The following is a 27258-nucleotide window of genomic DNA, read 5'->3' as shown; positions in this document are numbered from 1 at the left end:
TGCCATTTTCTTTTGGTTTGTCGCCTAATATGATAAACCGACTGTATCAGATTGACAGTATTTTAATATTACTTTGGTGACTAATTAGGCACATTCAGATACATAGCCCTACTGAAACGGAAAGATAGTAATCCTCCCATCTTAAAAATGACAGTTGTTAATAACTTACAAGAAGAGTACTCTATCACAAGTGGTTATGGCAGGGTCAGGGTCAGACAAGACCCCTAAAATCATGCAAAACCCCTAAAGTTCTGTAGGCGAGTTCTATTTCGACATGAAAAAAGCAATAAAACATTTGTTTTGAATATTTTGGTTCATTGTTTTTTTTTAATTTGTGTTTTTCGTTGTTATGCTGCGTCTCTGTTGTCTGCCTTTCATCTTCTGTTTGGTTTCTTAGTATGATCACAACATATAATATATACTTATATAAATAGATCTTAAATATATGACTAATATATTCCTTTATTCTAAGTTTTTAACTGCATATAGCCTGATACATTTTCAAGTCTTTGTATATCAAAATAAAAATGGTTTCCTACGACAATAGGTCATTTGCAAAGCTTGATGATTATTGTTTTCTTCCCTTTATTATGTATGCACTTTGATGTTTTGTCTATGGTTTATCTATCACCTTGAAGGAAAGTGCATTGAGTTGCGCCATCCGCGCAGCGAGATGCTAGTCACTATTAATTCTTCTTGAATAAGGAAAATTGGTTGATTGGATTATTGATTGATGGTTCTTCGGTTGCAGAGAAAGAAAATAGCGAGCGTATTGAAGAAGCGCTAAGTTCGTTTGCTCCTAGGTAACTGTACTTGGATACTGTGTCGATACTTTTTTAAGTGATCCATATTTCAGAGAAAATATTCTGATGAGAACTGCATTACTTCTTGTTCTTTTTTTTTTTTTTGCCCTACTATCGCCATTCAAGGCATTCATTTTTGTGGGTTTTCTTTCAGTTAAGGTCAGAACAAACATATGGAGTCATCTCCATTATTTTATCCTTATGTTTGTCTTCTTTAAATTTATTTTTCCTAGTTTAAACAAACATGATTGAGTTTTGTTTATCTAATGCTGTGTCCGACCCTGAATCTTTAGTCAAGGTAAGAGGTGCCACTGTAACTTAAAATATAATTTTATTCTTGCAAAGTAATGGATACAGTCTTGCATAAATATTAACAACCATAGCAGAGCAAAAGACAGCTTTTTTGCTTTTCCATTTCAAAGCGGGAACTTGATCGACTCCTACCCTGCTAGATACCTTGCTCGTCTTCCAATACTAGCAAGAAGCGCAGATTTTATTCTCCCAAGTCTCCTTCCTACCTCTTCCGTATTGATCCTCTCATCAGGTGAATCAGTGGTGCAATCAATAGCCAAACTCAGGATTGATGACACGCATTGCTTCTTCGCAGCAAAATGCAGATCGTTTTGAAGTAACAAATCGGAGTTGACAACTTCAGTGACTGAGCCATTTAATAGTGAGTCACCAACCAGCTTCTTCAAGCTCATATCCCCTGAAAATATTTCATCTGTTGGCTTCTTGCTTGTAATTGTTTCCATCAACAGGATTCCGTAGCTATAAACATCACCTTTTCTGGATATATTTCCTTCACTCCCGTACTCTATCAAATTCATACAGCAAAAAGAAATTAGAAAGAGAAGTTTAAAATCTAGTATCTAACATGATGAATTAGAAACAACCTGGGGCCATATACCCAATTGTCGCCAGGGTTTGGGTCGGCGTCATAGATTGTCCTTCCCCTAAGAGCTTGGCGATGCCAAAGTCAGCCAAATGCCCAACCATATTTTCATCCAACAACACATTGCTTGGCTTTATATCACAGTGTAAAATTGTGGTTGAATAACCATAATGAAGATACTCCAATGCTGAAGCAACATCTATCATAATTTCCAATCTCTTCAAAATGTCCAAATGATGAGTGTCAGAATGCAGCCATTTCTCCAAGCTTCCATTGGGCATGTAGTCTAGTAAGATGGCCTTGAAATCATGAAGAGGATTTGAACAGCAACTGATGACTTTCACCAGGTTTCGATGGCGTATATTGCCGATTACCTCGCATTCAGATTCAAAACTTCGATATCCTCCTTCAAGTTGCAAGTTATATACCTTTACCGCTACATTGATCCCATTAGCTAGTATTCCCTTGTAAACTGTACCATAACTTCCTCTGCCTATTAGGTTCCTTTCATCGAAACCATCTGTTGCCCGCACAAGTTCATGATAGGAAGTTCTTCTCCATGTCGTTAGAGATAATGCACCTTCATCAACAACTGGAAGTTTCCTTTTGTTCTTTTGATATCTGAAGAACAAAAGTAGGATGACTAGAACAAGGAGCATCAATGCAGTACTTGTCAGGATATATACTACAACAACTTTCCTTGATGTTTTAGTGGAACTAGGTTTGCAAGGTGGGAGTCGTAGCCATGGCGCACCACACAATGCTGTGTTCCCAACAAATGATTGAATAGAAAAGTTGGTAAATGGCCCTCCATTAGGAATTGCTCCCTCGAGTCTATTGAAAGACAAGTTCAAATACTTGAGATACAAGAGTCCCTCCAAGGACTTGGGAATTTCTCCAGAGATACTGTTATTGGACAGATCCAAGAATTCTAAGCTAATCAAGTTACCAAATGATTGGGGAATATGACCCTGCAATCTATTATTTGATAAACAAAGATATTGTAAATCAGTGAGATGAGTATAACTATTTGGCATGTCTCCTGACAAGTAGTTGTTGGACATATCTACTTGTACCACAACCTTCAAGTTTTGAATGTCTGGTGATAGGGAGCCATTGAGAGAATTCCCAGACAAGTTTAGAAGCAAGATATCTCGTAACATCCACAGGGTTGAGGGTATCGTCCCTGTTAGGTTATTGAAGCTTAGTTCAAGCTTCCTTAGAGATTCAAGATTACCTATGCATTGGGGGATTGGTCCAGAAAGCTTATTAAACCCCAAAAATAAGTCAGACACTTTCTTCAAATCACATAACTCTATAGGGATGGCTCCTTGTAGTTTATTCTTGTAAAGAACCAAGCGCTGGATCTCCACTAACGTTCTAATAGAGGTTGGAATGGTTCCTGTGAAATCATTGTATCCAAGATCCAACCATATCAAGTTGGTTAGATTGCCAATTTCTACAGGAATGTTACCTTTAATGTTGCATCCACTTGCATAGAAATATTGCATAGAAGCAGATAGATTTCCTATAGAAATTGGAAGAGTTCCATCCAATGGATTAGGACAGATTGCCAAGTGGGTCAGATGTTTGCAGTTTGACAAAGATGATAGGAAGCTCATTCCGACAGATGAAGGCTCAGTTGTTAAATGATTGTCTGAAAAATCGAGCCACTTCAAATTTCCTAAATTACCAAGTGAATCGGGAATAAAACCAGAGAAGGCATTGGTATATAAAACCAACATAATTAGCTGAGAAGCGTTGGAGATAGAACTGGGGATTGGTCCAGTGAGTTTGTTGTTTGCGATCTCAAGGTATTCAAGACTTGGAAGCCAGAGGCCTGTGCTTGCTGGAAGCCTCCCAAAGAGGTCGTTATCTGATAGATAAATGTCTTGCATGGTTGAGATGTTAAAAATTGTTGATGGAATGAAGCCACTGATTCTGTTAAATCCTAATGATAAATATTGTAACTGGTTGAGGTTATCGATCTCAGGTATGGTGCCTGCTACATGTTCAACATATCAGATCCTACATATATAATGCTCACACACAAGTCATTACACTTGTTTAAAATTAGGGAAATGAGTTATTATAGAAAACAACTGCTTACCTGACAAATAGTTAGAAGTAAAATCAATCCCCTTCAGTAGGGTCAAATTCTTAATAACCAGAGGAATTGGCCCTGTTAGGTGACATTGTTGTATGCGTAAATACTCCAAACTCTTCAAGTCACCTATCTGTCCTGGAATTTTGCCTGTCCAATGAAATTTATTAAAAAAAAATTACTTCGTCTGCTGAATACTCATTAGTGACGAACCTTTGTAATAAGATTATATTGCAAGGGGTGACTGCCATTAGATATATGTATTTAAAAGTAAATGTAGGTCTTATTTGCTTGTCAAAGCTTGATTGCAGCGAGAATGTCCTTGTGGGTTGGTATACCAAGGTCAGAGCAATGTAATTAGGGAAGTGAGGAATGAAAGCATACCATTGAAGTTGTTAGGGCCAAGATACAACCCTTGAAGCCTCGTCAAATTCCTGATTTCTTCAGGGATGCTTCCTTGGAAATTGTTCGCTCCCAATGATAGATACACTAGTTGTTTGCACAGAAATAAACTTGGCGGAATCCTTCCAGAGTACATGTTCTCATGCAAGTAGAGATATTCTAATTGGGGTAGATCGTAGAACATATCCAAGGGAAGATGACCAGACATGTTATTAGTATTGACAATAAGATGTCGCAATGAAGAAGTATTGATATTGATAGTGGGAGGCATTGACCCCGAAAGCCAGTTGTTGTTGATAATCATAAATTGCAAGGAAGACATATTGAAGATGGTGGAGGGAATATAGCCTGACAGCTCATTATGATCCAAATATAGCTGCTTTAAGTTGTGGAGGTTACTAATGGCTTCAGGTATGGATCCTCGTAGACTATTGTTGCCTAAGTACAACATCTCTAGTTTTGACAAGTTGAACAAAGAAGTAGGGATGCCGTCAATGAAATTATTGCAGTACAAGTTCATACTTCGAAGGTTAGAAAGATCTCCAAGCCACGATGGTATTTCACCACTGAAGTTATTGTATGCCAAGCTAATATGTCGAAGCCGACGTAATCTGGCTAACTCAATTGGCAAAGAGCCGTGAAAACTGTTATTTCCAAAGGAGAGCCAAGATAGGAAGGATAAGTTCCCAATATGAGGGGGGATGGTTCCTGTAAGACCCATGCTGAAGAGATTCAAGGCAGTGACTCTATGGTGGCGAGCTTCGCAAGTGACACCTATCCAGGTGCAAACGGAGGTAGCAGTAGACCAATTTGTTTGCAAGAGTTTTTGAGAGTCGACAACAATGTGATCTTTCAAGGCTAGAAGGGCAGATTGATCTGTGGTGATGTTTTTAACTTCAATAGCTGATCCAGCCAATACATAGAACAACATTGCAATTGTGAAAGAGAGAATGAAGCAACCAGTATCCATAGCTGCAGTTAATACTAGTGATTTGAAAAGATAAAGTTGGCAACTACATTATATAAGGAACAATTCTAGTGGAATTTGCCTAGCCGTGAGTGAAGGGTTAGAGGATTTCAAGTTTAGCGTCAAGGTGCACCCAATTAATTAAAGAGTCCCCACCAATACAAATCATGAACTAGAACCACACAATTTGAGGATCATGAGTTTTCCGATGGATGATATATGGATAGATGAAGGCTTAGTTTGTAAATTTTTTTGAAAGTAGTAGATATACTCAGAAATTGTGATAGCAGAAGTGCTAAATAATTTTAGTAGCAGATATGCTGCATGAATGTTGGATAAGTGTTTGATTGTACTTTTATTTATAACAATTATTCTATGTAGCATATTGTGACAAATTACGCTCAAGACTATTAAGCATTTTAGCTGTAGGCAAGACATAAATGTACATATAAACATAAAAGTTTAAATTTCTAAAATTAATGAAAATGAAGTAAAGATAATTAATTTACAACTCATAAAATAATAATATTGGTGAGTACTATTAATTAATTAATTATACAAAGTGTAAAAATTGTGATATTTAATCAAACACTTTCTTAATAAGTAAGGATATATTTGACATATCAGTAATCGATTGGGGACAAAATAGGAAAAAGCTAGTTAAAATTTGTGAAACTGACAAACTGTACAAATTTGGAGAATTTTATAAATAGTATAAATGTTCTCAAAAAAACCATTGGAATAAGTGTCATGCAATTGTTGTTTGGATGACTTGTAGCATTTATATTAACAAATATTGCTAAAAAATGTCATCCAAACTGACCCTATCTAGAAAGCTAATTTTCTATGCACAATCTATTTTCTTTAGTCTCGACCACAGATTTTCAATCCTATCATCTTGGGCAGTTTATATATTTTCCACAATTGCTGGTATCTATGATTGTGAATTTTTGTGCCCAATTGAGTAAGACATGTCTTAGTCTTTTTGTCTTTAGCGGAGTATCTTCTATTCATCTTTTTGTCTTCAAGGGAGTATAACCCGCAGGACTGGGAACCCATTTACGCGAGAGTTAGGGAATCTGATTCTTCCATAATTTTTGCTGTTAATTCCGACAATTATCAACTAGCAGAGTTTGGACCTTTTATTGATATAATAAGGGAACTTGTGTCTTCATTGGGGTCTTTTAGTTTAGGTTTTGTTCCTCAGGCTAACAATGGAGTGGCGCATTCTCTTGCTAGACTGTTTAGGAATTTTGATGGCTTACGAGTTCGTCTAGAAGAATTCCCTTCGTGTCTTTCTGCTTTAGTTACTCATTAGGCTATAAACCCTTCTATTTTTTTTTTTAATTTCAATTGTAAGTTATGAGCTGATTAAAAAAAAAGACACGTCTAGGAGAAATACAAATGAGATTGCCGAAAGGAGAATTGACAAAACCAATAACACCGTAGATTGACAAAGTCCATAGAGAAAACCGGGAAAAGACCGGCGTTTACAAAGAGAGTCTAATTGAGTAATTGACATCGTTGTACATGGGACCATGCCACTGTTCTAGACCTCTTGGTATGAGAGAACCAAGAGATGTAGAGAAGCCACAATGGTAGAATTTAGTCAGTTCATTCTTCTTCTCATCTTCTGATATGTTGAATGCTTTGAAGATGTGATGGAAACCCACACGTGCCTACAGCACGAATCAACCCCCCTTGCCAACCAAAGCCCAACCGACGCCCTTACGGGCCGGCTGTAACCAAGGCCCATGGGCTGAATCCCATGAAAACCTTGGCTGATAGGTTGGGCAGACCTACCGCTTATAAGCTAGGGGCGGTACTCCTATTTTAACGATGTGGTATTCCATCACTCCACCCCCCTTGGGGAGCCGACGCCCACGGCGGCTACGCTCGCCCGACAGACGGCAGCCCTTTCCCGGACGGTAGCCCTCTCCGTCGGCAGCCCTCTCCGAGGACGCACGACTCTCTCAATGAAAGCACCAATGATGGAAACCCACACGTGCCTACAGCACGAATCAACCCCCCTTGCCAACCAAAGCCCAACCGACGCCCTTACGGGCCGGCTGTAACCAAGGCCCATGGGCTGAATCCCATGAAAACCTTGGCTGATAGGTTGGGCAGACCTACCGCTTATAAGCTAGGGGCGGTACTCCTATTTTAACGATGTGGTATTCCATCAAGATGATCGAGACACGCTGCCCAAAAGTGATGACCTATGGGTTTGGGTCCATCCATGTTTATTTGAAAAATTTGCAAATAATTGAGAACCATGAGTAACTTAGACGACACTCATGTGTGTGATATCTCATAGAGTTCTCGAGTTCGAGCCTCTTCCAATCCCTTGTAATCAATAGCTAGGGTTCGAATACACAAGCCCCGCACACATCATGAGTTTAAAAGACCTATTGAGGAGTGACATTTCGACTTGCAAACAACAACTGTCAACAAAAAATGTTAAGGATCTCAGTGTTAGTTAAGATGGTGGATGATCCATGAAAATGGGTTCCCAGTGCTAGCTGAGATGGTTGATGATCTGTTATGGTACAGACTCTGTCTCTCAACTTAAGCTAGAAAAATTCAGGCCACCATTACTCTCGTACTTGGGCTAGCTCAATGCATTGAGCTTTGATTGTTTTGACAGTGATTATGAAATATCTTAAATTGTTATCAACACTTCAAGTATTTCAAAATATTTCATATGACCAATCATTTTCATGATATTGTCTCTCTATCGAGTACTAATTAATTCGATAAAGTTTGATTGATTTGGCTGGTGAGTAGTTCACCTTATGATGATAAATCATAATTAGCATTTAAGATTATATAATTCGGTTCGATTCCGTACTTGATATTATATTTTAAGATTGATTTCGGACGTTTTAAGTGGAATTATATTTACGATTGAACTGAATATACTGTAATTCTAAGTGGGATTAAATTTACGATTGAACTGAATATACTGTGATTGTTTGGTTCAATTTATATTGATAGCATATATGTTGTTCAATTTATATTGAAATGAAATTATATCTCCATTAATTGAATTCTTAATTAATTTAATTTTTGGGAGTGAGAACCAACTCATTGATCAACTTCTCCAACTTCATGATAGAAGACCCACTAGCACCAGCAATGGCCTCCTCACCCAATCTCTTCCACTCCATTGCTTTCTTTTTCATTTCTTTTCCCTTCTCTCCATCCATTAACTCTCTCACCAGCCTCTCAATCTCCTCTCTCTTCACATCATTGTCAATTTCCATTCCTACCCCCCACTTTGCACAGCAAAACCAGCAGTTCGTTTGTTGCTCTGCAAAGAATGGCCAACACATCATTGGCACACCACTAGCCAAACTTTCCATAGTAGAATTCCACCCACTGTGAGTCAAAAACCCTCCCACTGCAGGGTGTCTCAATACTTTCTCCTGTGCACACCAACTGACCATTAAACCCCTCTGTTTAGTCCCATTAACAAACTCTCCAGGCAGCACCGCAGAGTCTCCGGTGACAAGATCAGGCCTTATTACCCACAAAAAGGGTTTCTCACTATTTGCAAGTCCCCAAGCGAATTCAATCAACTGTTCTGGATTCATGACTGTGACGCTGCCAAAATTAACATAAACAACTGAACTGGGTTCTCTGAGATCGAGCCATTCGAGGCAGCCTGGTTCTTCTTTCCACAGGCTGGATGTTATTGAATCCAGATTCTTGTCTGGGACTGGGTTATTGAGAAGGAGATTGAGAGGGCCTATGGTGTAGATTGGAGGAAGAATTGATGAGAGAGGCTCCAATACCTCGTGTTCTAATCTGTCAAATGTGTTGAAAATTACTGCAGAGGCATTACGGGCATTTTCTACTTCTCCGAGGGCAAAATGGACCATAAAGTCATCAGCGTTGGTAGTTCTAACAAAGCTTGGCATGTACTTCAATTGTATGCCGTCCATTCCAGGAATCCAGTCAATTATTGTATCCAAATACCCATTTGTTAGATAACTTGTATCTGCATGAATTTATTAGGAGTCTAACACACCTTAATTAACAACAAAAACGGAAAAAAAATTCAGATAAACTATATATTAATCACCTGTAAATCTGATAATTCTAATAGCTAATCCATTGGTCGATTAAATTCATGTAAAAAAAATCTGGGAAAAAAACACTCGTAATGTATAGTTTTCAGCCCTACTCCTGAATTATATATATAAATAACATCCCTTTCATGTATAAAATCTTCATAAAGAATAGGTTGCAAAGATTTATACCCTTGAGAGGCACAAAACCCTTTTCCATCAATTGGCGATAGTTCATGTAAGCCACAAAACCAGCAACACTCGCCGTCCAGAAAAGAGCAACAGGGACACCAAATTCTCTCCCTGCCTGGAGAGTGAAGCTCATGATGTTATCAGCAACAATACAACTCACAGGAGGATCAACCTTCGACTCATTAAGTCTTGAAACAAGGCTTATAAAAGGACCTAAGCAAGTCTTCTTTGTGGAGTCACATAGAGATGGCACGTCTTGGGTGGCATCGATATCAGACGGCGGCAGACCATCTGGGATGGTCTCGAACCTGAAGGTGGGGAGACCTTGGAGGGTTTCAGGGCCAAGAGATTTAAGAAGGCGTTTATGGTTGAAATCAGTGTTTACAAAGGTGATATGGAAGCCTTTTTGGTGGAGGAGTTTTGCTAGTTTGAGCATTGGATTTATGTGGCCTTGAGCTGGGAAGGGAACACATACTGCATGGGGACGAGAATTTTCTTTCAAAAGATAACCGATCTCCATCTCCCTCTCTCAAACTCACTCTTGATCTCTATGGTGGCTAATGGACAACCTAGAACCTGAATTTATAGATTAAGATCCTTATTAATGTAAGTGGCTTATACTTTGTTGATAATCCACCTACCCACATCAAAGATATTATCCGTTTTTGATTTACAGGACCCCATATATACGATTGATGAAAAAATCTCTAGGAAGAGAGTTGGTGATGATCGAAACTTCATATATGCTACTTAATAAGTTATAATGGTCCACCAAACGGACCGTACATATGCATGAATATCACTTTACAATAAAGCTAGGATCACAGAATAATCTATGGAGAACAGCTCATCACTATAATTACGTATTATCTTATAATTTGTTTGGTGGAGCAATTGTTTAGGGTTTTTGGGTGTGGATATGACCTTCCTCAATGACTTTTGACAATGATAGCTGATATTAGATAAAAAAGTCAAAATATAAATACTAATATATATATATTACATTTAAGTCAAAAAGTAAATAGTGTTTTATATATTATATGTATATGTATATAATTGTCAAAAAATAAATAGTGTTATATATATATATGTGTATGTATATAATTGTCAAAAAATAAATAGTGTTATATATATATATATATATGAGGGTGGAGAGATCGAGGACAACGGCATCAAGAAGCAAAGAGGAGAAAAAAAAAACTTTCTGAAAGAAATCAAGGAGTAAGAGATGGAGAAAGATAAGAGAGTGAGTTTTTGAGTTTTATTTTCTCTTGTACAACAATCCTCACATATTCTTTCTAGAATTTTATGAGATCAATTACTGGTTATGTAAACCTAGTATGAGGAACTAATCCTCTTACTAGGGTGATAATGGATCCGCTCTATTGTATTTAAATAAATTTGGTTTGATTAATTATTAGTTTATTTATGTTATGTCAAGTGTTAATTAGCTATTCTTTATTGATAATTAAACCTTGATGTTTAGCTACCATCTAGGATTGATTACCATGATGCAAATTGAGGCATATGCCCATGTCCAATTTGAGACCAGCTTCTTGCAATTAACACCGGAGTTACCTAGACATAGATGCCATATGCTAGGATCGTTGTGATCGCTACATAAGTTACCATAAATCCTAATGCATTCTTGATTGTCCTAGCCAATCCATATGTCCATGGATGGTTGCAATTGAGAATAGACGTGGTAAGTCAGATGCTCATGACTATTACATAAATTAGGAGACTTGATCTTTGACATACATGAATGAAATGATAATTATTGGCTAAATAATTTAAATACAATAGAGTTGGTGAAATCGGATCCCTAGTGTTTGTTTATTTGTGTTAATCCTTATTCAATTTGTTTCCATTGATAATTACGAAGAGTTGGAATTGCATATATTTAATATTCAGTCCTTGTGGATACGACACTCGTATTTGCCACTTCTATACTACAATTGATTCATGCACTTGCGAGTATAATTTGGGTTTGGAATTGCTATACTTTTAACGGGTCTTAAACATCACATCAAGTTTTTGACACCGTTGTCGGGGACTGATTTAATATATTGTTATCTAACTCTTGTATATATGTGTATATATATATATATATATATATTAATATTAGTATACTACACCTTCTTAATGGAAGGTTTTTTAGTTTTATATTTATGGATGGCTTAACCGCCCCTTCTAACTATATATTATTGGTTGGTTCTACTGCTACCGCCTATATCTGTTTATAATAACTGCCACTAACAGTAACATTTATTTATTTATTTTTTTACTGTATTATTTATATTTGTGGTTGGCTTTACATTGCCCCACCTTTATATATATATATATATATATATGGTCGGCTGAGCCGCCTAATATAACCTTAACATTTTTTTTTTACAGTATTATTTATATATGTGGTTGGCTTTACACTGCCCCACCTTTATATATATATATATATGTTATGTGGTCGGTTGAGCCGCCTAATATAACTTTTTATTTCTGTTAATATTTATGGTTGGCCTTTATGCCCCATTTTATTGTCTTTTATATTAATTTTTTTTATTTTGTGTATATGAACTCTTTTAATTTTGTTCAAAAAAAATAAATAAAAAAAATTCATTTTGGCCTTTTCACCATCATTCTCTAATGGTTGACTCGGCAATCTGCCCAGCTGATATTTCTCACCGTGAAATTAAACAAATTTTGGAGAAGCCTATGAATATCAAAAGAACTGATTGGAGTATAAAATTGAATGATGTTCTTTGGGCATATCGCACTGCATATAAAACTCCAATTGGCATGTCTCCATATCGTTTGATTTTTGGCAAAGCTTGTCATCTTTTTGTGGAGCTCGAGCACAAGACATTCTGGGCAATAAAAAGGTTGAATTTTGATTACGATGCAGCTGGTGAGAAGAGGAAACTGCAGCTCAAAGAACTTGATGAGCTACGTGACGAGGCATACGAAAATGCGAGGATTTACAAGGAAAAAACAAAAAGATACCATGATCAGCACATTGCAATGAAAGAATTTTCTCCTGGTCAAAAGGTACTTTTGTTTAACTCTCGTCTCAAACTTTTTCCAGGGAAGTTACGTTCAAGATGGTATGGTCCATTTCAAGTTGTTCGAGTATATTCCCATGGAGCTGTTGACATTAAAAACTTGGAGACGGGAAATGAGTTCAAGGTTAATGGTCATCGCCTCCAACCTTATTTGGAAGCTACTTTTGACAGAACTGTTTCCAGCATTACTCTGCAAGATCCAGGTAATTGAGTGTTGGGAACACTCCGTCTTGCCCAGACAATAAATACAACGCTTATGGGAGGCAACCCATATTTCTTTTTCATTTATTTATTTATTTATTTTTATTGTTATTTTTTAATATTATCTAGTTGAAAAAAAAAGTCTTCCTCGAGCGTGGAAATGAACAGGGAAGTGTGACAGTAAATAGACTGCTGATGTGACAGGCACCCCAGATTTCTTCATATATGCAGTACATTTTTTTTATTTACTGTCAATCCATCTTCATCTCAAATCATTTTTTTGGAGTGTGTTTTCTCTCTCTAACAGAGATCAGAAACTATGTCGAGACGCCCACGCACCATCGCATCAAAATCGCAGTCTAAGCTTGCATTGTTCAACGAAGCTGAAATCATTCCTGAGTGTAGAATTGACAAAACGATACAACGAGAAGTCATCAACAGATGGCGATGAACTACTTGAGGGAGCATTCCTTGTTGTTTCTAGTAGATCCAGATCCAGAAAATAACTTACTGGTGTATCCTCAAATCGTTCGCTCTTTCTATCACACTCTCATCGAGCTACCACGAAGTGAGCGGACTAGGGATCAACTGGTTTATCAGGTTATTATAGTTGGTGTGAAAGTTCAATTCACAACAACATACCTGTGTTGCTGCTTAGGGTATCCACCAGCAGATGATGAAACCATTGGATTTCAACAATCGATCTTTGCATCAAAACAGAAAATGATTGATGATATGTGTGGAGGAAAGAGGAATAAACACAACAAAGCTACACGCCGCGCCTACTTGCCATCAAAGATGTGGTTGTTGGATGATGCTATTAGGGAAAATCTGTGTCCTATTGGCCATGAGCAAGAACGACGAGGAAAATTCTTGTCATTTTTATACTCTATGTATAAGGGGCATTGGTTTGACATTGGGAAGATCTATCTGGCCACAATTTTCAAAGCGAAATATTTTGTCGAGAAGAAGCCAACAAAGGTGGGAAAATTATTTTTCCCACGGCTTATCACAAGGTTGCTTTTGTTCAAAAGCATTCGACCTCCTCAGCCTCAAGCATCTTTGGGATAGCCCGGCTAGAGATAGGGCTACAAACACTAGAGGTTGGACAACAAAGGCTGGCGCATATGTTGACCGTGCTCATGGATATGATACGAAAGTGAAAACATAGCAATCCAACGGTCAGAATTTTTTTTTGTATCAGGTTGTATTTCTCTGAACCATAGCTTCGCATATTTATTTTTCATATATTTTTTTTTTATTTTTTTCTTCTTCTTTTTCCATTAAGGACAATGCAAGATTTTAAGTGGGGGAGGAACTAATTTAAAAAAAATAAAAATTTGTAGCTAGAGGAGGCAAGTGCTGTGCTACGTTAGGTGCAAGCTTGAAACACTTGTAGTTGATCTATTGGAGGGATGCCAACTCAAGCAGCTAACTAATTAGTAGTTTGTCCAGGAAACAACCACCGATAAGGTATTTGGGAGTCCTAAGCATGGATTGGACGAAATGTCCATCATTGTAAAGCCCCAAAGTGGAGATACAAAGGACTGTCGACCTTGGCTTGGGTTCCATTGAGCCGACTAGAAACTCTTAGAGAATGACAACCTATTGTAAGGCCTTGTTAGCATTTTACCCTTTGCTACGGGGTATATCTCTTTAGTTAGGTTGATAGTAACCTAGCATCCAGTCTCAAGGATCCTGGTGTTGAGACAAATTTCATTTGTTTGCGGTGCTTTAGGAATATTGAGTCTTAGAATCGTTTGTTTGTTAAATGTCTATTCCATTTAATGGTTTGATTTAAAAAAAAAATTTGTGATTTGGAAAGTCATGTTTCTACCATATTGTTAAATTGGTTTGAATATCTCTGAAATGTGGAATATAATTTGAGTTGAAAACCCATAATCACTTGTGGATTTTTCTGACTTTAGTTTTGTTTCACCTATTCTATTTAATAATTGGATCAATTGCACAGAATTACATATTTGCGGGGTATGATATTTAAGATTAATTATGAATATTGTGATTTTCTTGAGTTGAATTGGAATTCTTTAAATATTAATATCTTGGGATACATGTATATATTCATATTTATGCTAAAAAAAAAAGAAAAAAAAGAACATTATGAATAAATGGGAGTGTCTATAAATTTTTCTGCTGAGTAATCGGGTCTCTTGCCTCAGTAAGCATTGAGTGTTCGCGTAAAAAGGTAGAAAAATCAAGACATCAACCCATGTGACAAGCGAAGTTTTGTAGCCTTTTTGACTCGAGTTATCAAGACATCAATTGCACAAGTCACATAAAAATATTATATATATATATATAAAAGTCAATAAATAAAATCCCTTGATATTAATTATTCATTGAGTCTGATGATTATTGTGATATTACAGTGTTTGTGTTAATATTAAATTAAAGCCACGTATTTATGTTATTATTCGCTACGCACTACACATCACGCTAAGATAGAATGAGTGATATGAGATTTAGTCAGAATGATTTGTTCTAGTGATAGTGGTTGATGGATTCTTGAATATATTCATACTAATGAGATAATTGGATTATTTATATATATGACATGACTTTTCCGATAGCTTGAATTACTAGGGACTAGCAATAAGCTGGTTGGGGTTGTAATATTAGATAAAAAAGTCAAAATATAAGTAGTAATATATATATATATATATATATATATATATATATATATATATATATTACGTTTAAGTCAAAAAGTAAATAGTGTTATATATATATAATTGTAAAAAAGTAAATAGTGTTTTATATTATATATATATATATATATGTATGTATATAGTTGTCAAAAAATAAATAGTGTTATATATATATATATAAGGGTAGAGGGATCGGGGAGAACGGCATCAAGAAGCACAGAGAAGAAAAAAAACTTTCCGAAGAAATCAATAAGAGAAGGAGAAATATTAGAGAGTGAGTTTTGAGTTTTATTTTCTCTTGTACAACAATCCTCATATATTCGTTTTAGAATTTTGTGAGATCAATTACTGGTTATGTAAACCTAGTATGAGGAACTAATCCTCTTACTAGGGTGAAGGATCCGCTCTATTGTATTTAAATAAATTTGGTTTGATTAATTATTAGTTTATTTATGCTATGTCAAGTGTTAATTAGTTATTATTTATTGATAATTAAATCCTGATGTTTAGCTACCATCTAGGATTGATTACCATGAGGTAAATTGAGGTATATGCCCATATCCAATTTGAAACCAGCTTCTTGCAATTAACACCGGAGTTACCTAGACATAGATGTCATATGGTAGGATCGTTGTGATCGCTACATAAGTTACCATAAATCCTAATGCATTCTTGATTGTCCTAGCAAATCCATATGCCCATGGATGGTTGCAATTGAGAATAGACGTGGTAAGTCAGATGCCCATGACTATTACATAAATTAGGGGACTTGATCTTTGACATACATGAATGAAATGATAATTATTGGCTAAATAATTTAAATACAATGGAGTTGGTGAAATCGGATCCCTAGTGTTTGTTTATTTGTGTTAATCCTTATTCATTTTGTTTCTATTTATAATTACGAAGAGTTGGAATTGCATATATTTAATATTCCGTCCTTGTAGGTATGACACTCATATTTGCCACTTCTATACTACAATTGATTCGTGCACTTGCGAGTATAATTTGGGTTTGGAATCGCTATATTTTTAGCGGGTCTTAAACATCACATCAATAGCATTAGCAGATTAACCAGGGCATATCATGTCACACCGACTCTTCCTGGATTTGGGATTCTAAATAATGTGGGGTAAGTCGTTGGCATTTTACGACAGGATGTGGTCCCAAAGTGTTTGCGAGAAGTTCCGAATATAGGACTCATGGGTTTACATGGAGTTTCAGGAACCGACTCCGCCAACCCCTTGGGATTTGATTTAATCAATACTTGTTACTTCGAACAAGAGTTTCTAATCAACTGGTTTATTGTTGGGACAGAAAGCTTCTGCAACCTCCTTCCTCTCCATATGGGAAGCAAAGCGGGCCTGTGTATGCAATAGGTGTTTTACGGCCGGACTTGTAAATGCCCTGAGTTTTAATTCAAGTTTCAGGCCCAGTCTAACCTCGCATCTAGCCCATTAACCAAGTTTACATTCATTTTGGGCTTTCAGCCCAGCCCCAAGGTTAACCGCATGTGTTACTTTCTATTGCGCGGGTGACATTGCATGATCGGACGGCCTGGACTGTATTTAAGTCACTAGAAGTTACGAATACGGAGGCTGCTCAATTCTTTAGAGTTTACAATTAGTCGGATAAGTTTGAAAAATTGAAAAAAAACAAAATTGCTGTGACACATATCCTAAATCATTGAATTAAAATTGTAGAGTCCATTATTTGTAAAGCTCCCGGATCCGAAAGAGAATAGTACAGGAAATGAATTCTTTTGACAAATTGTAGTGGTTAAAAAAACATTTTATAATAAAATTTATTCATACATTTTATTCATTTATGCCTACTAACTTACGATTTATAGGCCAACACTACAATTTTCAACTTAAGAAATTAACCAAAACACACAATATATTAATCAAAACGCATAGTCTTGGCTTGAATGGTTGACTAAACAAAGTTCGTTGGGTCAACCCCATCAAAGGAAGGAGGAAAAGCAGCATGACCAGACCCAAACGCTCTAATGTGATCTTTCAGCGATCTCTTGTGCTTAAAATCAGAACCACAAATGCAAAGCCATCGCTTCCCACAATTCTTCTCATGAGTTCTCCAATCACCTTTCACAGCCAAGAACTTGCCACACTTGCGACACATAAATGGCTTCAAACCATGCTTTCTCTTGTAATGAGTTTGCAGCGTTCGAAAATCCTTCAATGGCTTCGCTCTCGGATGCTGTATGTTGTTCTTGCACCCTTCAGCACAGCAGTAGCATGGAATGTCCAGCATTGCTCGCGGCTGCGCTCCTTTTAGTGATTCTGGCCCTTTCCGGTACTGGGACCCGTGTCCCCACATATGCATCTGCACCAAAAACCACATCGTGTCCATATCAAACAAATAGCAGTCTCACGAATCCCAATGTTTTTTGAGATAACTGAGACGAAAAAACATTAGAATCCTTAGCATTGTTCGTTGAACAAAACTAAAAAACAGAGGAAAAACAGAGTACTCTGTAGTTTTGGTAATGCAGGGGATTATTAAATGGACCTGAAGATTGTTGTAGCGGTTGAAGGTCTTGAAGCAGAGATGACAAGAAAAATGAGTGAACCCAATGAGTATCTGTTCAGGAGTTGGGATCCAGTACTGCTTATTCTCCATCACATTAGCTGATGCCATGGAACTGGAACAATCAGGAAGACCGATACGTAAAGCTACAGTCACTTCATCTTTCTCATCAATGTACTGATCTTCTTGATTCTGTGACATGCGAGAATCATTTGCGTTGATCGGAAAGAGATCGAGCGGCTCAATATTAGTTTTGTTGGTGGTAGAAGATGAAGAGTCCATGCTTATTATGGTTAATAAGGCTAATGGTTTTGCATTATGAAAATGGTGTAATCTTTGGTTAGTTTTATAAGGAGGTTGCGAACAAATTGTGATTAGGGGTTAGGGTGGCTGGAGAATATTATGGTTGAATGAAAACAACCATTGTTAAGGGGTGCCTTAATTCACTTCTGCTCCATTTGTTTTTCCACATTTGGGATGGAAAGGAAATAACTTAAATTCTGTGGACCATGGATGCTGAATTGGGCAAGAAATGCAGTCCAGAGAGTTAAATCTTACAAGGCAATGTGTTTTATAAGCTGGTTAACATTAACTCACAACAATCAACCTAACTTTCTTGACATTGTATTGACGGTACAACGTACCAAGAGAGATTAAGAATGACAAAAACATTTGATGTTGATTAGTAGAGCATGGAAACATTGCTTTTGGACCGTTGGATGATGAGTGATTTGAATTTTCAGAAACTTGATGGATTCTAATGAAATAATATTACCTTTTTGAGGGCCTACAGTTAGAATTTTAGGGTGGTAGTTGGAATTCACTATGGGTACTATTATAGTGTGTGATCTTATATGGTTAAAATGACTAATAGGTTCTAATTTTGAGGAGGTGTATGTGGAGCTTTGGCTGTTATTTTACAGTCGGATATACTTTGGTCAATTTAGTTACCATTGAGTTATTACAATTTTTTCATATATAAATATATATATATATTTATATTTCTATTGTGTCGAGATGTTTGATGACGTATAAAATCTCATCGACTTCTCTACTGCTCACTTTTGCAGGCATCTCAGTTGAACAAAATCGATATCAAGTTGTCATTGCTCGATCTCCACATAGGTAGAAGACGTGAGCTACGGGGTTTCCGAGGTATACCTCGAGAGGGGGACGCTCCAAAACTCAAATGAGATTGATAGACAATATGACTAGTGAGATAGTTCGGTGTTGAGAGCTCACTCTTTAGCTAGTAGTCAAAAGTAAAAAGTGAGAGAGATTTACTTACGTGGAGGTTCCTTGTTATATGTGTTTCAAAATACATATCCCCCACTAATTGTGGGAGGAATTTTCAGAGGTGAATCCCCAAAAAATCTTATGCAGATCATCTCGAGATCTTCTACCGATTCTGTGATAAGGTATTCTCTGTGCTCAAGATCGCTCCTGAGGTCATGCTTGTTGATAGTAGTTAGGAGTAAGGACCAAGGTGATATCTAGTTGTACCGAGATGTTCTGTAGTCCGATCTCCTCTTATTCATATTGTATGACAACATTTGTCAGCTTCTCATATGAGGGATACTTTGGTGTTATCAATGTTTTTTTAAGTAATAACCAATATTTCAATTCACGATATCAAACGTTCAACCTAGCGCCACAAAAACAACCTAAGAATTTACAAACATCGGACAACACTAAACATTCAAGGAAATTACAAACATCGGACTACACGGGACTCCACCGGAATATACCCGAGGAGACAAAAAACAATGGTACTAGCTCAAGAATCTTGGCTTCTCCTTTATCTAGATTCAAGAGAGATCGATCTCCACTAGATCTAGGAACCGCATCATCATGCACCAAATATTTGTCATCGGAACACGCCAAAAATAACCGATGATAAAAAGTTTCGACATATGGATGAGATCTAGATTTTTAGTGAAGAAAACCCGAACCAAAATCTTATTCAACACAAAAACAAAGATACTTTAGTAAATATACTACTATTGGGGAGGAGAAAGGAAGGCGAGAGAGGCTCGACACCTTCCTTCTCCACTTCCTCTGAGAATTTTTTTTGTTTGTGAGAGAAAAACGAGAGAGGCGGGTAGGTTTCTTTGAGAGAAAAAAGAGAGAATCTTTTGGTTGATTGTCTTCATTTGGTATTATCAATGTCAAATTCTCAGATTGGGAGAACAATAATAGCTACAAAAGAATAGTAGAATAAGTTTTCCCTTTTCTTTTTTTTTTTTGTAAGAAAGAAAAATGAAATGGTTGATTAGTCCTTTTTTCTGATGTAGCTGAGGAACAGTCTGTTTCTGAAGCAAATTCATCCATTTCTTACAGGCTTTGTACTGGAAAAAAATTGAATAATTGACTGGAAAGGAGAGGAGTGAGATGCAGAACATGAGTTGTCAAGATTATACAAATCAATTATTGGCGCAGATTTTTTTTGAAATAATTTTTAAAAATTATTACTGTTTTGTATATTTTTTTTAAAAATTTCGAAAAATTTGTCTCTGTATTTTGATTGTTTTTACAAATTTAACGATATAATTTTTGAAAGAAAAATTAAAGTCAATATGAAAATTCTAGACCATTAGATATATACTCAAAATATTTTATGTTTATTTTTATGATAAATTTAATGTTTATTTTAAATAAAAAAAACATCGTAGATGATGTAATGGTAATGTCCTGGCGATGGGCCCTGAAACTACGGACTGAATGTGCAGTGTGATGATACATCTGAATCCGAAAAGACCTAAACAAAGTCAAGGACAAAGCACATGAAATGTGTTGGAGATGGGCCAAGTGTCTGGTAAAAAGAAGTTGGGACTGAACTCTAGGCCCAGATTCTTCTGCAAATTGAGGATTTACAATCAGAGACTAACATAATGTCAATTGTCTAGGGGTGCAAAAGATCCGGAAAATCTTTCGACCCGTTTAGAGCATCTCCAATGATAAAGAATAATATAGCATTTGATATGTCTTGGCTACAATGACAGCATATTTTAAGCAGTCCATAAATAATTTTACGTTCATATATTTAGTGTAAAAAGTGACTTTAACATGAAAAGTGGAGTGGAGAGAGAAAAAGTGAGAGAGTGTTTGTCACATGTCAATCAAATAGTGGATGTGTGGGTTCAATTTTTTATCTTAATTTATTCTTGATATGTCAAGAAACCACTAAATTTAGAGATAATATCAAGTGTTGTTTTGATCTCATTATAGATATGTAGTGCTGGTAATTTGTTTGAAGTGCTTTAAATCTTATTTTACAAATACTCATTGGAGTTGCTCTTACCAGACTCGAGGTTAAACGGGTTGTAACCCGACCCAACTCATTTATGATGAGCTACCCAAGTTAGGACCTCAATATATATATATATTGTTAAAGTGATGCAATCTCTTCTTTTTTTATATTTTATTTGGAAACCCTAAACCCATTCAGAAACAAACACGGTTGAATTCGCAATCTCTAATGAATCAATTTGGCGGAGGTGTAATTTGTATAATGAGAGTGCGCACGCACGTTCGTTGAAAGCCGTATCGCATGCATGCAATGTGAGCAAATCGTGGCCGATTACATCATTTCACACTAGTTGAGCAAAATTAACAAACTCAAATACTCCAAAATAGTACTGGCAGATCTTAACCAAATCTTTATCATATCGTATCCCATAATACCTGCCTGTAAGTGTAACCATCACAACCATGAAAAGTATTGTAAGAAGAATAACAAGTTGTTGTGATTACGTACAATCACACCATAGTTTGAGGTTCCATGAATAAATTCTCGTAAAAAAAAATCGATCGTTTACATCCCTAACCGATAACGTGGAAACATTTGCAATTTGGCCATAGATTGAGGTTCTATGTATATTTCCCTTATATACACACATGTGGTTGAACGTGAATCGTGATGGGCCCATTATTATTGTCTGCAACTAAATGTTGGTAGTTTTGGTCCGCTGTCATGCCTTAATTGAGGAGCAATTTGTTTCACAAATAAGTAGCCTGGCAGGTGGTTCAAAATGGATTTTGATGACAACGGGGGAGGTAGGATTAGGAGAAGGAAAAGAAAAGTGAGACACGTAAAGCACAGGATGACCACACATTGGACAGTTGAGAGAAGATGTCAATTACCTTGCGCTGGCAGGCATGTGTATGTATTTGGCTTCTCATCAGTATCATATCTTCTACTGCTGCCTGCTGGGGGCATCTGATACGTCCCTGCCACAATACCGCTAGTCTCTGATTGATTTATTAACATATGCCTTTCTCTAATTGTGAATACATATTCTAGGCCCGTAAAAACATCAGAAATCTCAATCCAGTCAAATCAATAAATATTTAAGATCTTGTATGACTATGAACAAGATTCAAGTCTATCAATCTGTTAGGATGTCTCAATTGCATATATCACCGCATTTTCACTTGACACCCATCATAATGATAAACGACGACTCATCTCGTCGTGACCTTCTCTTGTATGATATATTGAGTTCACTTTCAGTTTATCGGTTCATGTGAATACATCGAGCCGATATGCACGTCTTTATTTTTTTGGATCGTCTTACTTAACAATACTTAAGTTCAAAAAATACTTTTGTTGATGGAGAGAAACTTTGTTTTTTTCTTTTTTTTTTTTTTGCTTGGAGAATAAAAAGTTTCAACTTAAACAATCTTCACATGATTGAAGCAGTTTTATGAGATGAAATTATGAAAGTGAAAATGCATTCTAGGGTACGGATCAGCGACATGTTAGCCAGATCAAATTATTCAAATCCAAATAAATATTTGAAAAGAGTTGCAGAAAAATAGTTGTATGTTTCAGACTTTCAGGTACGGCGAGAAAGCAGGTCAAGCTACGGACGTAATGGAAAATACTGAAGAAGGTGGGGTCACCGGGCCGGGATCGGGGGATGCATCACATTCATGATGCATGTGTGACAGTGTGAGTCTTCATGTCCCACAACAACAGCTTGTTGTTTGAGATGATAAATTTGATCCCGGTAATTCTTAGCTTAAAGAGGAGGTCGTGAGTTCAAGTCTTATGAGTGTTTTCATTATTACAATTTATGATATGAGTATTTGTTAAACCTAACGTGTGCAAATGCGTTGTACTGTGTCTCGACCCAAATCTCAACTGATTAGTAGTTTACCAACTAATCATCCAATGAAGCTGGATGTTAAAAAAATAAGTCTTCTTGTGATGATGCTAAATTCTGGGTGGAGGATTTAACCATGATCATTATTTGTAGCCCATTTTTTATTAAATACACCCTATTCTAATGTGTTTTTAAAAGGTTAATAAAATGTATTTAATAAAAAATGAGATGAAATAATGTTGATCATTAACAGTTAAAAGTTAGCTTCTTTTTTTTTATAAAGCATTAAGGCCGTGATTCATGCGCGCGTGTTTTTTTTTCCCTTCCTTTTTAACTGCTTATTCTGGGTATTACCACAGTAACCTTTTCCAATCTCTGCAGCTCGCTCCTTCCTTCTCCATATATGCCACCTCCACCGGCCACTCGTCTACCGCTAATAAGAAAAACACCATTTTCATCACTGAAACATTCAGAGAACTTGGAGCAGTTCGGCTTCAACAGGTATGCCTCTTCATTGCAAGCTGTTAATTCTGTTTCATTATTTTGTGTTGTCTGTTTTTACGATAGCTACATATGAATGAGGATATTTTTGTTGGTAATTGAGATTTTGAAAGCCTTGGATTTAGGGTTTTAGACCTAAAAAAGAAGGGAAATAAAGTTCAGTTTGTCTTGAACTTTAAACTCCGCGAGTTTACTTTGTCTAATCAAATTGGGTTGAGAAATGAGAGAGGCCAGAACAGATGATAATACCCGTTTTGAATCTTAAAAGAATTATCTGAAAATTTTTCAGTATTCTCATTTAGGTTTTTCCCATTTTGAATCCTAAAGAGTTATCTGATATCTGTTCATTGTCTGGTTCTGAATTTTTAAAAGTTTCTCATCTGGGTTTACTTCATTGGTTGTATTTAAACAGGTTGGATATTAAAGAACAAGTTTTTGAAGCTTCTGGAGAGGAGCTGCCGGTAGGATAACTCTGGCCGACACTCTGGTGCCACTTTTGTATGCCGGAGCAGGCGTCAGTCCCTTGTTATCCGGTCCTTGTTCTTCTTGCTCTTTTACTAGGGCATTGCTTTGGTGCCTTCCTATTGACTACGGCTAACTCTCGATCAAGCATCTCCAATGTAATCATCTCTTTTTCAAGGTTTCCTCTAGCAATTCAAACTCAGTTATCAACTGCCGGAGATTTGAGCATTGTTAAAATACATTCGAACCAAGAAAGACAAGGAATTCAGAGTGATCCATTTTCGGCTTATTGCAAGAACTTTGAATTGCACAAATTGTGAAATGGCCAAATTTAGCTGCTTATCTGTATTAACTGGGCGAAAGAAGAAAGATAAGGTAAACATAATCATGCAGAATGTATTCTTCATTATAAAATCATACTGTTTGAAGTTTGTTGTATCTCATGACTGCTTGTATGTAACCCTCTTCTCTATGTGTTTATAGGAAGATAGCAGTTTTTCAAGAAGTCTTGATTTCAACAGAGGGCTTAGATCCCTGCAAATTAAGTTTGAGAGCCCAATGAAACCTTCCGAGAGTGATGAATTGCGGACTAATTCTGTCAGTATCTCCGAACCTCTCCAGAAGAATTATTGTTCTGATACCAAGGTGATGAGACATGAGAATCTTGACAGCAGTGACACAGAAGTAACCTATGAGGGGGAGGATGAGCATGAAGAGAACAATTCAATCAAGAGAGATTTCTCTGACCTCGATCTTCAGGCCCACGTTGCTAATTCTGGTGAAATAGACTCTCCTCAAACTTTTGCGGAGTTGAATTATTCTAATTCATTTGGCACTCAGATGAATGAACTTGTTGTGAAGAGGGCTGGGGGAGATTTTACTGATAGGATACAAAGAGGACATATAAGTGATTCCGGGATTGGAAAGGCAGAATTCTGGCCTTCACCAAAGCTTAAGCGCTCTTGCTCTAATTTGGAAATGAGTAACATGCTCCAAAAGATTGCCGAGCTGCCTCCTTCAAATTCTCAGTCATTTGAAGAATTGCAGGCCTTGTCTAAGAGTGCGAGGAGGCAAGTGTATCCCAACAGCCCTGCATCTGTAATGACATATTGCAGTGCTGATAGAGTGATGTTAAAGCAGCATTCTTCGAGCCAAATTCTACCTTCCAGGAGTAGAAGGCTGTGGTGGAAACTGTTTCTCTGGAGCCACAGGAACCTCCACAAACCATGGACCCAGAAAGTAAGATCAGTTGCTGTCAATGATGCTTTAAACCAGCAATATGGGTACTCATCAGACCCACTTGAACTAAACCAGGCCATGGCATCAAGCAAGATTGAATCACCTGGATCATTTACTGGAGAATCCTTTAAAGAAGGATGCAGCAAGGAACACGACAATCAGAGTTGGGATGGTTTTCATGGTGGAAATTGTGGTTTATGGCCACAGAACGAATGGGTTGCTTTCCCAGTGGAGTCATCCTCCTTTGCAAGTGTGGACAAGTGGGTGAGAGACCTTGAGACCAAACCCCAGCCCCCACCAGATTGGGATGATAACCATGATGAGGGCATTGTTTTCCCTCCCTCTCCTGAAAATGGCAGATCACCAACAAGAAGCACAACCCTTTTAGCCCAGCGTTCGGAGATCATTCTGTCAGAGGAGATTGTTCATGCCAATAGCGTCATCCAGTCACTGAACTCCTCCTCAAGTGTGGCTCACATATCAGGCATTGGCTTGAAAGCTATTCCCATGATATCAGGCTTCTATAGCCTTCGAACTGTTAACTTATCAAACAATTCTATAGGTATGTCTTTACTGAAAGGGAAATACATAAGGATTACAGAAGTTTATTGGGACTAACTGGAAATTCTCTTTGTTGTCCCCCTATCTGCAGTTCACATCACTCCAGGATCACTGCCAACGGGCCTTCACGTTCTTAACTTGTCCAGAAACAAAATCAGCACTATCGGACTGAGAGACTTAACCCGGTTGCGAGCTCTTGATCTCAGTTACAACCGAATTACTCGAATTGGACAAGGTAAATTATATCAAGCATACCAAATTTGTGGCTTCCAACTGGATTTTTATGACTTTCTTACAATTTCTTCCCCACGAAAAATGTTTTTTCCCTAATAATTCAGCTATATAATTCTAATTGCATGCTCCGCAATTTGATGCCAGGTCTGTCAAAGTGTACACTAATCAAAGAACTATATCTTGCTGGGAATAAGATCAGTGATGTTGAGGGTTTGCATAGGCTCCTAAAGCTGACAGTGCTAGACCTGAGTTTCAACAAGATAACCACAACAAAAGCTCTTGGCCAGCTTGTTGCCAACTACAATTCATTGCTAGCTCTGAATCTTTTGGGTAATCCAATTCAGGGCAATATCAGCGATGAGCAGATGCGTAAGGCAGTTTGCGGACTCTTGCCAAAGCTTGTGTACCTGAACAAGCAGCCCATCAAACCTCAGAGAGCACGAGAGGTCCTCACTGACAGTGTTGCTAAAGCTGCTCTTGGGAACAGCAGTTTGAGCTCTCGTAGAAAAGCCGTGAAAAGAGCAAGCATGGCTCTGTCACCATCCTCCAGTGGGCGTAGGAGTAGTGTTAATGTTGGTGTTGGCCAGAAGAGCAGAAGCAGATCAAAGAGCCGGGTTCATCGACAGTTGAATAGGGATATATCTGCAGGAGCTTCTTCATCCCATCATTAGTTGTTTCTTCTCCTGTATTGTCACTCCAAACCTGTTTGCATGGAAGACATTGCTGGTCTCAGCAAAACTAGCTTAATTCATTTGTTATGGTTTCTTAATTTCTTTTGCTGGTTTGTTCAAACAGGAAAAGGGTTGCTTCTATTTGTTCTCTTCAACAAGAGGAAGTAGTTACTCCATAAACCCATCAAGTTCACTAGAATGCTAACTTAACATGATGATGATGATGATGCATTCGTCCACTCCAGTGGCGGATCCAAGAATTGGGGGCATAGTTGAACTTGATTCCCCCAATTAGAAGGATTCATTTCCAACCAACTCGGTCGCCGGTCGGTGGTTCAAAAATGAGTCTCTTTCGAAGGAAAACGATGTGAAAAAGGTTAGTTTGAGGTCACTAAACAAAACTTAAAATTGAAAATACAAAGGGGGAAAAAAAAAAGAAAAAAGGGTCCCATGGTAGGGAAATTGCCCGTTTGGCATACGCCTGATTTCAAGTGCAGTTAATGTTCTGTGTACTAAATTAAGCACATTTTTGGTGGCTATATCAGAGTATACTGTCCCATCACT

At 37.2% G+C, this 27258-nt stretch overlaps 4 protein-coding genes across 4 annotated transcripts; 1 reads left to right on the top strand and 3 right to left on the bottom strand.

Moving 5' to 3' along the window:
- Positions 1–331: 331 nt before the first annotated feature.
- LOC120010571 (probable LRR receptor-like serine/threonine-protein kinase At3g47570) lies at positions 332–5174 on the bottom strand. Its single transcript, XM_038861353.1, has 3 exons — positions 4187–5174; positions 3809–3952; positions 332–3700 (listed from the first exon to the last, which is right to left on the bottom strand). The coding sequence occupies exons 1-3, from the start codon at positions 5172–5174 to the stop codon at positions 1689–1691; spliced, it is 3144 nt and encodes a 1047-aa protein (XP_038717281.1). The 3' UTR covers positions 332–1688.
- A 2869-nt stretch (positions 5175–8043) lies between these two features.
- On the bottom strand, positions 8044–10152 carry LOC120010613 (7-deoxyloganetin glucosyltransferase-like). The gene is made up of 2 exons (XM_038861394.1): positions 9437–10152; positions 8044–9174 (listed from the first exon to the last, which is right to left on the bottom strand). The coding sequence occupies exons 1-2, from the start codon at positions 9954–9956 to the stop codon at positions 8234–8236; spliced, it is 1461 nt and encodes a 486-aa protein (XP_038717322.1). The 5' UTR covers positions 9957–10152; the 3' UTR covers positions 8044–8233.
- A 7064-nt stretch (positions 10153–17216) lies between these two features.
- LOC120011556 (protein TRANSPARENT TESTA 1) lies at positions 17217–18303 on the bottom strand. Its single transcript, XM_038862700.1, has 2 exons — positions 17901–18303; positions 17217–17714 (listed from the first exon to the last, which is right to left on the bottom strand). The coding sequence occupies exons 1-2, from the start codon at positions 18198–18200 to the stop codon at positions 17307–17309; spliced, it is 708 nt and encodes a 235-aa protein (XP_038718628.1). The 5' UTR covers positions 18201–18303; the 3' UTR covers positions 17217–17306.
- Positions 18304–23376: 5073 nt separating this feature from the next.
- On the top strand, positions 23377–26849 carry LOC120010110. The gene is made up of 5 exons (XM_038860810.1): positions 23377–23527; positions 23940–24364; positions 24473–25790; positions 25881–26024; positions 26168–26849. Exons 2-5 carry the CDS (start codon positions 24311–24313, stop codon positions 26692–26694), a joined length of 2043 nt encoding a protein of 680 aa, XP_038716738.1. The 5' UTR covers positions 23377–23527; positions 23940–24310; the 3' UTR covers positions 26695–26849.
- Positions 26850–27258: the final 409 nt, after the last annotated feature.

The sequence above is a fragment of the Tripterygium wilfordii genome, chromosome 12 (assembly GCF_013401445.1).
Source record: "Tripterygium wilfordii isolate XIE 37 chromosome 12, ASM1340144v1, whole genome shotgun sequence".
In the NCBI taxonomy this organism is placed as follows: Eukaryota; Viridiplantae; Streptophyta; class Magnoliopsida; order Celastrales; family Celastraceae; genus Tripterygium; species Tripterygium wilfordii.
Note: the sequence above shows the minus strand (reverse complement) of the source record. Positions and strands in the feature narration are given on the sequence as shown.

Bases quoted from the DNA above. Each gene is read 5' to 3' on its own strand.
- LOC120011556 (XM_038862700.1), bottom strand. From the start codon at position 18,200: ATGGACTCTTCATCTTCTACCACCAACAAAACTAATATTGAGCCGCTC. The intron at 17,715-17,900 runs GTCCATTTAATA...TTTTTGGTGCAG, and splicing joins ACCGCTACAACAATCTTCAG to ATGCATATGTGGGGACACGG.
- LOC120010613 (XM_038861394.1), bottom strand. From the start codon at position 9,956: ATGGAGATCGGTTATCTTTTGAAAGAAAATTCTCGTCCCCATGCAGTA. The intron at 9,175-9,436 runs GTATAAATCTTT...AAATTCATGCAG, and splicing joins GGGTTTTGTGCCTCTCAAGG to ATACAAGTTATCTAACAAAT.
- LOC120010110 (XM_038860810.1), top strand. From the start codon at position 24,311: ATGGCCAAATTTAGCTGCTTATCTGTATTAACTGGGCGAAAGAAGAAA. The intron at 25,791-25,880 runs GTATGTCTTTAC...CCCTATCTGCAG, and splicing joins CTTATCAAACAATTCTATAG to TTCACATCACTCCAGGATCA. The intron at 26,025-26,167 runs GTAAATTATATC...ATTTGATGCCAG, and splicing joins AATTACTCGAATTGGACAAG to GTCTGTCAAAGTGTACACTA.
- LOC120010571 (XM_038861353.1), bottom strand. From the start codon at position 5,174: ATGGATACTGGTTGCTTCATTCTCTCTTTCACAATTGCAATGTTGTTC. The intron at 3,953-4,186 runs GTATGCTTTCAT...TTCATTGGACAG, and splicing joins TGGCCCTAACAACTTCAATG to GCAAAATTCCAGGACAGATA. The intron at 3,701-3,808 runs GTAAGCAGTTGT...AACATGTAGCAG, and splicing joins TACTTCTAACTATTTGTCAG to GCACCATACCTGAGATCGAT.